The sequence below is a fragment of the Monodelphis domestica genome, chromosome 4, assembly GCF_027887165.1.
Source record: "Monodelphis domestica isolate mMonDom1 chromosome 4, mMonDom1.pri, whole genome shotgun sequence".
In the NCBI taxonomy this organism is placed as follows: domain Eukaryota; kingdom Metazoa; phylum Chordata; class Mammalia; order Didelphimorphia; family Didelphidae; genus Monodelphis; species Monodelphis domestica.
In genome coordinates, this window is record NC_077230.1 from 364,649,226 (window position 1) to 364,664,017 (window position 14,792).

Below are 14,792 nucleotides of genomic sequence, written 5' to 3' on the forward strand. Positions count from 1 at the left end.
TTTTCATATGTGCAAATATATGAACATATATACCTCAACAAATATACCTGATGATATTTGACAAATGTCAAATCCTTTATAAGTCTTTAGTAGTAATGTATGGAGAACTAACACCTCTAGTGTGAGGGCTTAATGAGACCTTTTCAAGACTATGCATCCACTTTTGGTTTCTGTCCTTTACCCAACTCTGACCTGTGGCTCCTGTGAATCTTAAAAATTCTCAGACCCTACTTCAGAACACTTGGTTAAGACCATTCCCCATTTTAAACAATGAAGGGACTTAGTCAGGAATATGAGAACTCTACTCCACCCATACTTAAGCATACTTTAGGGGAAGATAAAGTTGCAACTCTTTACTGAACAATGAAAAAGTACTTAACTCATACTTATAGTGAAGCAAAAGCCTTAAGCTAAGTCTATTTTTAGGAAGGTGCTAAGTACCTATGAAGGTCAGGCAACTTGCAAACTTGTAAGGGACAAGCCTTAACAAAAGAGGTGTAAGGTTTTAGTCTACTCAGGTGTAAATTACTCAAAAGTTTAGTCTACTCAGGTGTGAATTAAGAATGGTCTGTTCTTTGGAAAATGTCTACTGTGATTGGTAGATGTGAGAACTTAGGGGAGGTGACATAGGAGAAAATTCTCTTTAAAAGAAGGTCAGAAGCTGAGAGAAGGGAACTCTCTCTGAGAGAACTCTCTCTAAAGGATTCAGCCTTGGAAGCTGAAGTGGAGCTCAGGAGCTGAACTGGTGGGTCTCTCTGAACACTAGAATCTTGCTTGGGACAAATCTTGTGCTGAGTGGATTAAAGACTGACTGATCTCTCTCTTAGGGCTTGGGCCTAGGCTGGCCTAGGCTGGCCTAGCCCTTTTCTCATTGTTTCCTCTTACTCTCTCTCTCTCTCTCTCTCTCTTTCTCTCTCTCTCTCTCTCTCTCTCTCTCTCTCTCTCTCTCTCTCTCTCTCTCTCTCTCTCTCTCTCATTAATTCCTTATTTGTATTAATTAAAATCTCCATAAAAACCCAGCTGACTTGGGTATATTTCATATTTAGGAATTTTTCCCTGGTGACCACGTTATTTTTGATTTGAAACCATATTTCCGCGGTCACAAGTTTAAGGCAACCACTCTTTTATTTGTCACAGTTTATGCCAACCACTCTTTTAACTATTACAGTTTATGGCAAACACTCTTTTAAATGTGACACTCCAAGAAGCTATAGTATGCACAGTGGACACATATTCCTAAAATTGACAGCAGATGAGCTAAACCAGGTTGAAGATAACCAACAAGCCTCAAACCTATTGGTGAGTTAGGGGGAAAGCATGTGAAAACTTCTCCTGGTGGAATGGGTGAATGAAAACAATTTGTTCTAACTGCCATGAAGGCTAGTGAATCGAGAACTAAGGAAAACTTAGAACTTGGTCAGATATCAAAGACTCCAAGGTCATCCACCATATCTTGAACCATCACCAGTCATCTTGACTTTTGTCTTGCCATATGAACTTTGAAGACTGGAAGAGAGAGAGAATTTGATGACTTTGTGCAATTCTGACACTTAAATACAATTTACATAAAAGTCAAGGCATTAACCCTGGATGTCAATGGTCCTCTTAGAAAATGAAGAAGGAATGCAAATACCAACAACATGGAAATGGGTTTGAACCAAGAACACATGTGATACCCAGTGGAATCGTGCGTCGGCTATGGGAGAGGTGGTGGGCGGGGGTGGGAGGAGGAAAAGAAAATGATCTTTGTTTCCAATGAATAATGTTTGGAAATGACCAAATAAAATAATGTTTAAAGTGGAAAAAATATGTATTAAACAATTAATTTCTATGCCATTGACTTCTTGAGTATACTTTATATTATACATATATAAAAACACTAACAAAATAAAGCTATTTGGTAATCCAAGAAACAAAAAAAAAAGAAAGAAAGAAAATGAAGAGGGGGGGGGGATACAGCTAAGTAGCTCAATGGATTGAGAGCCAGGCCTAAAGAGGGGAAGCCCTAGGTTCAAATCTAGCCTCAAACACTTCCTAGATGTGTGACTCTGGGCAAATCACTTACCCCCCATTGCCTAGCCCTTGCTACTCTTCTGCCTTAGAACCATACATAGTATTGATTCTAAGGTGGAAGGGAAGGGTTGTTTAATAAAGACAATGAAGGACTAGCAACAATTTGTTAAATTAATGTAAGCGTTTAATTATCCAAATGCTTATCATGTTAATTAAAATGTGGTGCATGGGGCATAGAAGTTGCTTAATAAATGTTTATTCCCTCTCCCACTCCTCTTCCTCCATTCACATGGACATCATCTTTAGTTCAAACCCTCATCATCTCTCCTTTGAACTATTGCTTCCTGAATGAGTTCCTGGCTTCTATCTTTCCCCTTTTCCAATCCATCCCTCACGTAGATGTGCCTCCTAAAGTACAAGCTTGCCCTTGGTCCACCTCTGCTCAGTAGCCTACAGTAACTTCCTATTGCCCCTGGGATTAAAACATAATTTCATTTTAGTATTTCAAGTCCTCTGCCATCTGGCTCCAGCTAAGCTCTATGGGTTTATTCCATATAATTCCACTTCATGGACACTATGTTAAAATCAAAATGGTCTACTTGTAGTTCCTCAAAGGCAGGATGCTTTTCCTCACATTTATTCTATTGAATAGAATAAGTTCCTTCCCCTTCTCATCCCTAGATTCTTTCAAAGCTCGACGTATGTGGGACCAATGGAAAGCCTTTCCTATCCCCTTTCTTGTTTGTCTTTTCTCCATCTACAAGTTATCCTGAATTTATCTGTGCCTGTGTTTCATCTCCCTAGGAAAATGTCATTTTCTTAAAGGCAGAGACTAAGACAGGTATCCATCAAGTATTCAAAGAGAATCTGAGAAAGGCCTCCAGAATTTTGGGTAAATATTCTATGGCTTACAGAAATTCATGGGCAAGAATTCTAGAAAATGAGAAGTATGAATGGGTTGCAATCTCTACTAGGGGGGAAAGCATCCATATAATACCCTTTCCAGGTTCACTGTCATTTTTGCCCTCACTTGCACCCTGTGAAGTAGATAGGGTGGAAAAGGACATGGAATTATCCTTTTTTTCTCAGTATTATTTTATTTTTTCCCAATTACATGTAAAAATTTTGAACATTCATTTTCTAACATTTTGAACTCCAAGTTCTTTCCTTCCCTCTCCCCATGACTCCCGAGATGGTAAACAATTTTATATAGATTATATATGTGCTATCACATATTCATCATGTCATGGAAGATATATATATCTTATTATATGCTATATAATAATATATTGTGTGGGTTTATATTATATGTAAAAAACCCTGAAGAAAATCACTCCATCAATTCTTTCTCTGGAAGCAGATAGCATTTTTCATCATGAGTCCTTTGGAGTTGTCTTGGATTATTGTATTGCTGACAATATTTAAGTAATTCATAGTTGGTCATTGTACAATATTGCCGTTACTATGAACAATGTTACTATGAACAATGTTCTCCTGGTTCTGCCCACTTCACTGTGCATCAATTCATATAAGATCTACTTGAAAAACTTAGTGCTCTGATAAAAAGCCTGGAGAGAAAAGTATGCATGGAAAGAGTATGCCTAGCAGGTAGGAGGTTTGATCCAGGGATCATAGGACACCAAAATAGAGTCCAAGTCTTCTCTCACTGAAACAAATAGGCAATGTTCCTACAATTCAACATTGTACTCTAATTTGGAGGATTCCGTTGGTGGTGGTATAATGAGTGGGGAAAGCACTGAATTTCAAGTGAAAATAAAACTAATTCTGAATTTAGTTGGTCTCTACCTCTGTGTTTGGTCTTGGGCAAGTCATTCCAAATATTTCTGCCTCATTTTCCCCATGTGTAAAAGAGGAGTTTGGGTTAAGGACTAGATTATCCCTAATGTCCCTTCCAGCTCTGGTATTCTATGATTTCATACTTTTCTTCAAGTTTATGAGACTAAGAAGGTGAAGGCCAGGATAGTAGGAAGCTTGTGGTCAAGCAGAAAATGGGTGTTCTAAGTATTTATTGTGAGTTGGGGCTGGGGTGATGTGGAGAAGAGAAAGGTAGCATCTGCAAAGGTTCTGACCAGGATGGCAGGAGCTACTTTTGCCCTGAACAGATTCCAGATGATCAGATTATTGTATAACAGTTAACTCTGTCTTGCTTTGCTCCTATACTATGAGCTCCTTGAAGACAGGAGACTATCTTATATAACTTTGCATCTTCTCTAATATTGAATAATCCCATTGCATTACACACAGTAGGTGTTTAATGAATGGTTTCTGGATTTATACAAAACCCAGGAAAAATATATTCTTGATATGGGGCAAGAGAGAAAGGAGAAAGGAAAAACTTTCTCAGCATGAATAGTGAGTGTTCTATCTCCTCCCAAAATTTGAAGGACACTAAAAAACATGAAGAAAAGGGGCAGTCTTGAAAAATATAACATTAATATCACTGAGGAAACGTATTGGGATTTTTACCTTTTACTCAAGCAAGAGGCTTGGGAGAAATAAAGCAGCCACTGTCTGCCTGTTGTACTCTAAGCAATACTACCCATCCAATTAGAGAACCTCCCATCCCCAGTTCCCTTTCCTCTAGGGACCAATGAGATCTGACATCATACTTCCAAAATTTCTGTTTTCCTCATTATCCCCCACCCATTTCATATCCTTCTTCCTGACCTTCCTCCAAACCAAGCCATCTCCTTATGAATGTTTTTCCCAATTCTATTGACATTTCCAGATTTTCCATTACTCCATAAGATTTTGCCTTACCCTCAATGGTTCTTTCCCATATTGCCTTATCCAAGATAAGTTCTCTTTGCCCAGCCTTCATGCTCAGCTATTGCCTATTTCACCCGGTGATTCCCCATCCTTCCTCTCCCCACATTCTCTCAGCCTTTGCCATCCCACAGGTTAGACTAGGCCACCATCTCCCAGGGATCAGAAATTTATCAGCTGCTGCAGATTGTGGCCTAATACCCCAGTAAAGAGAGAGAAGTCAGTGCAGGTCTGGGGTAGAAGATTAAGAAGGGGGTGAGAGTACAGCAGCACAGAGGTAGATAACCAGTCCCTCTCAAATTAGATTTTATAAGCTAGTCATACTCATTATTGCTCAAGATGCCGAATAAAATTACTCTTTAATTTTACAAATAACAACATTTCTTTTGTTCTAATAAAGATACCAAATGGAAGCTTTGGATTACATGCTCCTGCCTTCTTACACCTACCATGATTTTTCCATTAACCTGTAAGTCATTAACAATTTGACTTTTACTTAGATCACTGTGTACATGATTGAGTTGTTTTGAACTCCCAGTAATCCATTGTCACCTAGAGAAAAAGGAAGGGTTTCAGCTTTGGGGAAAGGTGAGTGATCACTGAAAGGGCTGGGGTAATTTCCCCAATTTTTTTTTCAGGCACTCTCTTCAATTAAATTCATCAGGCAACTGCAATGTAGGTAGTTGTGCTTGTTGCAGGTATGTGCTTGGTGCTAGGGGACAAAAAGACAAACGTGAAACATTTCCTCCCCCATGGACCTCATATTCTACTGAGGAATGCAGCATGCACAGTGAGAAGTAAGGGTAGGTAGGTGACTCAGTGGACAGAATGAGGGGTCAAGGACAGGGAAATCTAAATTCAAATTCAGCCTCAGACATTTAATAGATTCAACTACACTGAACAAGTTGTCTTCCCACTGGATACTCCCTAGTATTACTCCCCCTTCCTGCCTCCTTTTGTGTGTTGTCTGCCCCGTTAGTTTTTAAGTTCCCCCAAAGCAAGGACTTTGTTTTTATAAATTTGTATGCTCAGAGCTTAGTATATAATAAGTGTTTATAGAACTGGACTTTTTATAGACCATCTCTTTAACTCAGTTTCCTTATCTATAAAATGGTGATAATAATAGAACTTATCTCCCAAGGTTGTTGTGAGGATAAAATGAGATAATGTTTGTAAATCAGTGTGCCTGACACATAGTAGGTGTTATATGGATATTATTATTAAAAGATAATTTTAATGGGGAAGAGAAAACAAAGGAGGGAATCAGAAGGGAGAGGAGCAGAAAAGTCTTTACAAAGTGAATCCAGTTTAGCAATTCACACAGAAAAAAACAAGATTATGAAGATTATATTTTGTCTGGATTATGACATGCAGTTGGACAACTGGTCATTGACTTACTCTATCAGTACATAGGGATAGATATTGTAGTTGGGTATTGAGTTGGTCTCAGGGCCACTCTACAGTTCAGAACAAAATCAACCCTTCTCAAATCTGACATTCCACCTTCCATTTCCACATATTCCCACAAACTGTGCCCAATTCCTGGTATACATTCATTTTTAATCTCTATTTCCAAAATCCTTATCTTCTTTCAAGTTCTGAATGTGAATCTCTCAGATTAGATGAAAGAACTGGAGTTTGCTCCCCAGATGGAGATTTCAACATCAGTCCACTGTATTGTCCCTGGTAGTTTGGGATTCTTTCAAAACTAGGAATTCTAGGGCAGTTATCCAGTGAAAAGTGTCAGATCCTCGGTTTCTGACCTGTATTTCCGATACTTCTCCAATACATGTATTCTCCCCAAGGCGAGGGGTTTCAGCACCATCACCTGTCGACAGCTCCGTGGCTACAATGTCCTCTACAGTACGTGGGGGAATTGGAAGAGACCAAGGACCCCATTTAATCCAACTATCCAATTTTACAGTTAGGCCCAGAGAAATTAAAGCTGCTTGCCCAAGGTCCCAGAGGTAACAAGTATTACAGTCAGAATCTGAATCCAGATTAGCCGATTCCCAATGCAGATGCTCATACCTTCGATAATCTACCTCACAGGGGTTATGTAGTGAATAAAGAACCGCCGGGTAGAGCGTATTGGAAATTGGTCTCCAGGCAGGAAGCCCCGAGTTCTGCTCAGTGCCTGGAGTAGGAAGTTCCCTACACTAATGAAATCATAGGTTTCCCCACACACACACACACACACACACTCACAAACGGGGGAGGGGGATTAATAATACTATTAATAGGTCTCTGGGTTGCAGCTTATTGAAGGGTACTTTTGGACAGAGTTTCTGTATGCCTGTGTAGAAGTCAGAAGATGGATGAAGCGGGTAGAAAAGGCTAGATAGAGTGAGTCCAACAGGTTACTCCGCAGAGGCAGTAAAGGGGATTGGTGAGCGAGGGAAGGGTCCAGGAGTCTACCTGTGGGACCTAGTTGTGTGAAGAAGCGATGGTGGAGAAAGTCATTGTTGGGGAGATAAGAGACTGGCCCAACAAGGCAGGTAAGTGTTAGATATGGTAAATACAGGATTGGCGAGGAATGGTTAAGAGTCCATTTTAGGAATAAATGGGGGGAGGGGTATAAATCATCCCAAAGCTCTGAGAGACACGTGGCTTAGTGTGGGACGCCAAATATCTGATTTCCAACAGCTGGCTCGGGACCACATAAAACGATGCTAATACCACCCACAAATTGTGCTCCTTCAGGGCAGAGCTGTGGGGTACCTCTGGTCTCCAGGACTCGATTGACCACAAGACAAGGAACATAGGGCCGGGAGACTAGGAACTTATAAGAGCCTGCATCCCTATAGTCGCAGCTCGGGCCTTTCCATGAAGTACCAAGGCGCGGAGGAGGGGGGGAACCTCCATAGATTTCCAGTTTGTCTTTTCCTCTATCATATTGAACCTAAAGAAAAAGTCTCATAGAACAAATAAAATATGACTTTAATCTGAAAGTCTCGGTTCGTTGAGTCCAATAGGGTTAGCAGTTGTGTTTTGCTTTGACCCGTGTCGGTATTGGGTCTCTCCACCTCCCCCCACTCCCACCCCCAAAGCATTGGGCAACATGGTTCAAGCCGACTGCATTCTCTGTGTGCAGGGCCCGCCTGTACTGCAGGGCGAGTTCGGGAGGAGTTGGTTGTTACCTTTTTTTTTTTTTAAGGTTGGAATCGAGCAGAAGTCGTCTCTATGGGATGCAGGCCGCTAGTGAGTTGAAGTTCGGAGCGGGCGGCTGGGTCGCTGCCGGGCCAGGAGGCCCGTTGGGCCATGGCTAAGCGGGGAAGGCCTCTGAGCGCGGCCGGGGGGTAGGTAGGTGGCGGGGCTGAGCCGGAGAGAGGCCTGCAGCTGGCCATGGCCCGGCGGCGGCGCCGCGCTTGCATCGCACTCTTCCTTGTTTTGCTCTTTGCCTTTGGTACCCTCATGGGGCTACGCACACTGAAGGCGCCGGATGGGCTCCCGGAGCTCGCTCCAGGACTAGAACTGGGCCCTTTTGAGCGCCGTGCTCCGGTGCCCGCGGGGCCCCCAGCAGCAGAGGCGGAGGCCGCCCGTGTTCCGCAGCAGCCGCCTCCCCCAGCACCACCGCGCACAGCTGCGGGTCCGAGCCCAGCCCCGGCCCCTGTTCCTGCTCCAGGATCTGGTCCGCCAGTCTACTCGGACCTGCATGTCTTCTACTATTCATGGTACGGTAGTCCACGGGGCCGGGAGGGCCGCTATGTGCACTGGGACCATGTTATGGTGCCCCACTGGGACCCCAAAGTGTCTGCCAGCTACCCCAAGGGCCGCCACAGCCCCCCGGACGACCTGGGCTCCAGCTTCTACCCTGAGTTGGGACCCTACAGCTCCAGAGATCCTGAGGTCTTGCGGGAGCATATGAACCAGCTCAAAGCCGCTGCCATCGGTAAGGACCTCCTTCCCCAAGGCTTACCGGGCCCCAAACAGGGTCCTCGTGGCCCACCCCAACCCCCCATGCAAATACACAAAGGACCTTTCCTTGGGCCCCAGCTAAGCTTTCTCCTCCAAGTAATCCATCACCACACAAATCACTACCCCCCCAAACACTCTTACCCCTCATTTTACAGATGAGGAAACCGAGGTCCAGAAAAGCAAATGAATTGCTCAAGGTCATGAAAGTAATAACAGAGCCATGATTCAGCAAGCTGTCGTCTGACTCTTAATTTCAGTGCTTTCTGCTATATAATGCTGCCAAGCAAGCCCCCTCGCCCCCCTCCAACATACACCTAAACAGGCAGTCATGCCCTCCCTCCCTATTCCAGACTTTGATTTCTGAGCCAGGGACACAGGAGAGGTAATTAAGAGTGGATCCAGGGTCTTAGTCAGGAATTGTCCATTTGTGGGGACCAAGAAATTGTTCTTGTTATTAAAAATATAAGTAAATGAGTTGGGGGAGGAGAATTCAAAATCTGTTGTTAGAATTCCGGTTGGTAGAGCAAATTGGGTTGGGCAAGAGAGTAAATCTGTGCCAGAGAAAGGCCATGTAAATAAAGTCTTCATTTTCTGCCTGAGATCTCTAGCAGGTGGAGGTGATAGGGGCTGCAGACTCATTTAAGCAGTTGCAGTTGGTTTAATAAGATGGAGACTTCTTTGAGCTCCCTGAAAGGGTGTGGGTATTCACAAAGGGGGGGGTGCAGGGCCCCAGTAAGTCCTGCAACACTGAATGACCTCTTTGGCTGCTCTCTAAAACAAGCACACAACGTGACCATTAGGGGAAGAATATTACTGGGTCTAGGAGCTAAGAATAGTCTCTGTACTGGCAGACTTGCGTATTTTGGGGGTCCTTAAAGAAGTTAACTTTGGAGAGAAGGGAAATCATCTTGTCTCAGACTCCCTCTAAATTTTGCTTTGGCTCTAAAGATTTCCTGGACTGGGAGAGGCTATTTCAAGTTTTATCAGTAGAATTTATTTTTCACTTAAGGAAAAAAAAAACCCAGACAAGTAAGACTTTCTCTCAAGTTAAAAAAAAAAAAAGTTTGGATTGCAAAGCTTGGGGTTTGCCTCATTTTTTTGTTTCCTCATAGATGTCTTCTGTGGGCTAAGACTGACTTGTATTTCTGCTCACCTGGAGGGACAGCTGAGATTTCCCACAAAACTGGGGTTTCAGCACCACAACCTCTGGACAGCGCCCACACACCAGCATCTTTTAGAGTAGATTATTTTGTTGAATTCTCCTAAATGAAGAGAATTAGAACAGCCTTAACCTCATTCAGGTTTCTCAGAAACATTCCTCGGCTGTCTCGGACTGACTTGTTTGACATTTCTTGTATGTAGAGTAAGGAAATCGGACCTGGTATTGCTCCTCTGAAGTAGCATCCTTTTTCATAGATCACTGGTCCAAAAGGTCAAGTTTTGCTTCACAACCTGGATCTTATGCTTAGTAGCTGTATAACCTTAGGCAAGTCGCTTCCCTTCTCTGAGGTTTGGGATTAAAAAGGCACTAGCACTTAGGATTGTAGTAAGTCAAACGCCATCTAAATGTGGGCCATCGTTACTGTTTTGTCACAGGGGTCCTGGTCCTCTCCTGGTACCCACCAGGCATGGCTGATGACAATGGGGAGCCCTCCGACGATTTAGTCCCTGCTATTCTTGATACTGCCCATCAGTACAGCATCAAGGTGAGTACATCTAGTTCAGAGGGAGGAGGTGATAGAGAAGCCCTTTGCCTTGCTCCAAGCCTTCTCTGTCCATCTCAGGTGGGCACTTTCTGGCCTTGCAGTGTGTGTGGGATATGGGGCTCCTTTGCTTGTTGGGTTGATTATTTTCTTGGGCTCTCCCTTCCCCAAGTGTTCAGACATTTTTTAGGAAGTGGTTCATTCTCAGGAGGAGCCAACCAGGGAGAATTTTTAAATGCTCTGGTGTCCTGGGGTCTTAGGATTTATGTAAAGTGGAAGGAGCTGAACTAGGTGCCTTGAAAGGCAAAGCCCCTTCCAGCTAGAAGACTGTGTAAAATTTGTAATAATATTTGCCTTTTTTTCAAGACTGAACTAAACTCTTAATTGGCTCTTGTTTCTTCCTGCTCAAATTATTTTGTATTTTTCTTTCCTTTTTAAAAAACCCTTCTCTTCTGTCTTAGAATTTATACTAAGTATGGGTTCCAAGGCAAAAGTGGTAAAGGCTAAGCAGTTGGGATCAAGTGATTTGCCCATGATCACACAGCTAGGAAGTGTCTGATGCCAAATTTGAATCCAGACCCTGCTCTCAATCTACTAAGCCAGCTAGCCGCCCCTACCTCCTATTTTTCTCACATATTTACATTTAGAAAGTTGCCCGTAGGGTGGAAGTTCCATGATGGTAAATACTTTTCTTGGTCTTTGTGTCCCTTGTGTCTACACAAAACAGGCACTTAATAAATGCTGGTTCAATTGAATTAACCTTTATATATATTTGCAAACCTTTTGTTTTGCAAGGCATGTTACATTTATTATATCATTTGATCCTTGCAGCAGCTTTTGGTGGCAAGGAGTATAGAGATTATCATCCCTATTGAAGAGATGAGGAAACCTTGAAGATATTTATTAAGTGCCCATTATATGTCAGTCAACAAATTTAGTGAGGGCTTACTTGCTGCCAGGCGCAGTGCCAAGCACTGGAGATACAAAGAAAAGCAAACCCAGCCCCTGCCCTAAAGCTCCTATTCTGCTGAGAGTGACAGCAGGCAAACACTTACATACAAGATAATAGAGGGCCACTAAAAGGTAATTTCAGAGGGAAGGCGTTGGCCATGGGGGCAACAGCCCTGCCCAAGGATTATCCCCTGCATTTAACAGATGAGGAAATCATTCCACTGTTAGCTAGCACTTATGCAGCACTTTAAGCATGTGCACTGCAAATATTTTCTCCTCAGCTCTCTGAGAGAGGTGCTATTGTTGTCCTCATTTTACCGATGAGGAAAGCGAGGCAGACAAAGGTTAAGTGATGTACTCGCCTAGAGTCTGAGGCTAGACTTGGGTGCAATTCCCGTCTCCAAGGCCAGCACTCTATGGTACCACCTCGCTACCTCTATAAAATGCCTACTCTGTGCAAAGCTCAGAGGGGTTACGTAAGTGACCGTCAGAAATGGACCCGTTCCTGCACCTCGTGTCACAGCTGGCCCAGACAGCCTCAGTGACTTGGCCACAGTTAGAGGAGGTGGGCGTTAGCTGTGGGACTCTGGGCAAGCCATGTAGCCCTTTTGCCTAGCCTTTGCCCTTCTGCCTTAAGAGCTGTCAGAGGACAGAACGTAGTTTTTAGAAAGCAGAAGAAGGCGGCTAGCTGGCTTCTGAAGCTGGTCCGGCTCCAAACGCCACAGCTCTGCCGCCGTGGCCCCTGCTGCTCCAGAGAGAGCTGCGGCCCCTGAAGATTCCGGCGCGGTGTCGCTCCCTCTCCGCAGAGGGAAAGCAGCTCAGGAAACGTTTCCGCAGCCTTTGCTGCTGCCTGGCTACCTGTACAAGCGGCGACTCGTTTTTGTCTCTGGCAGGTGGCCTTTCACATACAGCCCTACAAGGGTCGGGATGACCGCACGCTCCATGACAACGTCAAGTACATCATTGACACGTAAGGCTTGGCGCCATCCACAACAACAAGCAGCCCTGCGAGGGGAGGGGCGGGGCGTCCCAGAACGAGGGTGTGGATGCGAAGCGCATGTGTCCCGGCGTCCAAGGGGAGAGGCCAGAGCACTGCTGGCTCCTCAGAGGTTTGCATGCAGGGTCCGATCAGACTGGGTTAGAGCACCGAGTGTCCGGGGCCCAGTGGGCAGCCTTGTAAAGTCTATCGATCCCTTCTCAGAATCACGTTTTTAAAGACAAAATACACAGAATTGCAGAGGAAGCCAATTCTATTGAAAGTGATAAAAAACAGCCCTTTTTCCAAGGCTCCAGAAGCCAGGCTGAGGCGCCTGCTCTAGAACGCCGGGAGGCACCATGCCATCCCCGGGGCCTGGCGGTTCTGCTCTCCTCCCAGGCCCACAAATGGTGGCTGCATGAGCTCCTAACAGGGCTTGTCTTTGCCTCCCACCCTCAGGTATGGATCGCACGGAGCATTCTATCGCTATAAAAACAGCATGGGCAGGAGCCTGCCCCTCTTCTACATCTACGACTCCTACCTGACTCCCCCCGAGGCGTGGGCCCACCTCCTGGCCCCCTCAGGCTCCCACTCCATCAGGAACACGGCCTACGACGGCGTGTTCATCGCCCTGCTGGTGGAGGAGGGGCACAAGCGGGACATCTTGTCGGCCGGCTTTGACGGCATGTACACGTACTTTGCCTCCAACGGCTTCTCCTTTGGCTCCTCTCACCAGAACTGGAAAGCGGTCAAGACTTTCTGCGATGCCAACAATCTGATGTTCATTCCGAGTGTGGGGCCTGGCTACATCGACACTAGCATCAGGCCCTGGAACAACCACAACACCCGAAACCGGGTCAATGGCAAGTACTACGAGACGGCCCTGCAGGCGGCCCTCACCGTGAGGCCGGAGATTGTCTCCATCACGTCCTTCAACGAGTGGCACGAGGGGACCCAGATCGAGAAGGCCGTCCCCAAGAAGACCCTCACGCGCCTCTACCTGGACTACCTGCCGCATCAGCCCAACTTGTACCTGCAGCTAACTCGGCGCTGGGCTGAGCATTTCATTAAAGAGAAGGAACAATGGTTGATGTGAATGGACCTGCGGACCCAAGTACGCACTGTGGAGCAACCACCGAGTCCCAGACAAAGGAAAGGAGCCCGACTGTGGCACGACTGAACGAGGCCACAGGAACCGTCACCTCTGAGCTAGCCTGGTGCTTCCGGCTGTTGTTGCCTTTTGTGAGTAGGCCAGATGTGGAGAATGAACGAATGGAGCTCCTTAGGCGGGAGAGTGTGGGGGCTGGTCCGCAGAAGAGACCACTGCCCTCGGCAGCAGTGAACAGCCAGGGGAGGACGCAGGGTCTTGAAGGGATCTGGCATTAGGACATGGAGGGAAACTCCAAAATCCTTCCTAGACTTGAACTTCCGGTGGTAGGTCGGTAGAATGAGGGAGTGTAACCAGCTGCTCAGCTCCCAAAATAGTGAGGGAGGGCAGAGTTGGGGCTCAGCATGCATCCGATCCCTTTCTCAAGCCTGACCTCATGCCTTGCTCCACTCTCCCTCAGGACGGAGGTTGAGATCATAATCTGCCTCCTCTAAGAAGCTTTTCCTTGAGTCTTTTCAAAAAGGAAATTCTATAGTTTGACTGATAGCTAGAAATCAGTATGACATCTAGGAATCTGAGCAGCCGTCTGGCCCTACTCAGCAAGGCCTTCGTTGTAGGTAGGGGCAAAGCTGAGGCCTTTCCTTCCTTGAAATCTGAGCCTGGGGGTAGATTATGTGAGTCCTTTTTTTCCCCGTGTCCCGAATTGAGTCTAAATGGCTCAAAATTCCTCTTCTTCCGCAACAAAACAAAAACCTATCACTTGTGGGAGTCATCTGGCTTGCAGAGTCCCAAAAGATGAAGGAACAGCCGTGAAAGATGGCATTAATGGTTCTTTGGGGTGCCTCCACCTCACACATCCCTGTTAGCAAAAATTTAAGTAATGAACCCTACCCAGTAGAGCCACTTTTCAGTGCTACTGTGATTTGTATTAATTAAATAAATGTCAAGTGCTCTCTTTTCTAGTTGTGTTCTTACATCTATAGTAAAACCCTATTTGTTCATAGTAAACCCTAAAACAGTCAAAGGTAAAGGACCCTCCCTGGGAACACTTGTCCAGGAAAAAGAATCGACAAGTCCAAGGTAAGCCAGAACTAAGATCAAGATCCTCCAATTTCCATTTACATGAGAGCTGGTGGCAAGCCCAGTAGAGATCATTGGGTCCAGAATCCAAAGCATGAGTTCAAATATAGCCTCAGATACTTATGATACAACTCCAGGCAACTAACTGTGTGCCTGTTTCATTTATTATAAAATGGGGATAGTAATAGTATCTTACCTTGAGGAACAAATGAGCCATTTGTAAAGTACTTAGCACAGTGCCTGGCACAGAGTAAGT

At 45.0% G+C, this 14,792-nt stretch overlaps 1 protein-coding gene across 1 annotated transcript; it reads left to right on the plus strand.

Moving 5' to 3' along the window:
- The first annotated feature begins 7,269 nt into the window (after window positions 1-7,269).
- On the plus strand, window positions 7,270-14,413 carry MANEAL (mannosidase endo-alpha like). The gene is made up of 4 exons (XM_001364677.5): window positions 7,270-8,692; window positions 10,315-10,424; window positions 12,266-12,342; window positions 12,808-14,413. Exons 1-4 carry the CDS (start codon window positions 8,146-8,148, stop codon window positions 13,442-13,444), a joined length of 1,371 nt encoding a protein of 456 aa, XP_001364714.1. The 5' UTR covers window positions 7,270-8,145; the 3' UTR covers window positions 13,445-14,413.
- Window positions 14,414-14,792: the final 379 nt, after the last annotated feature.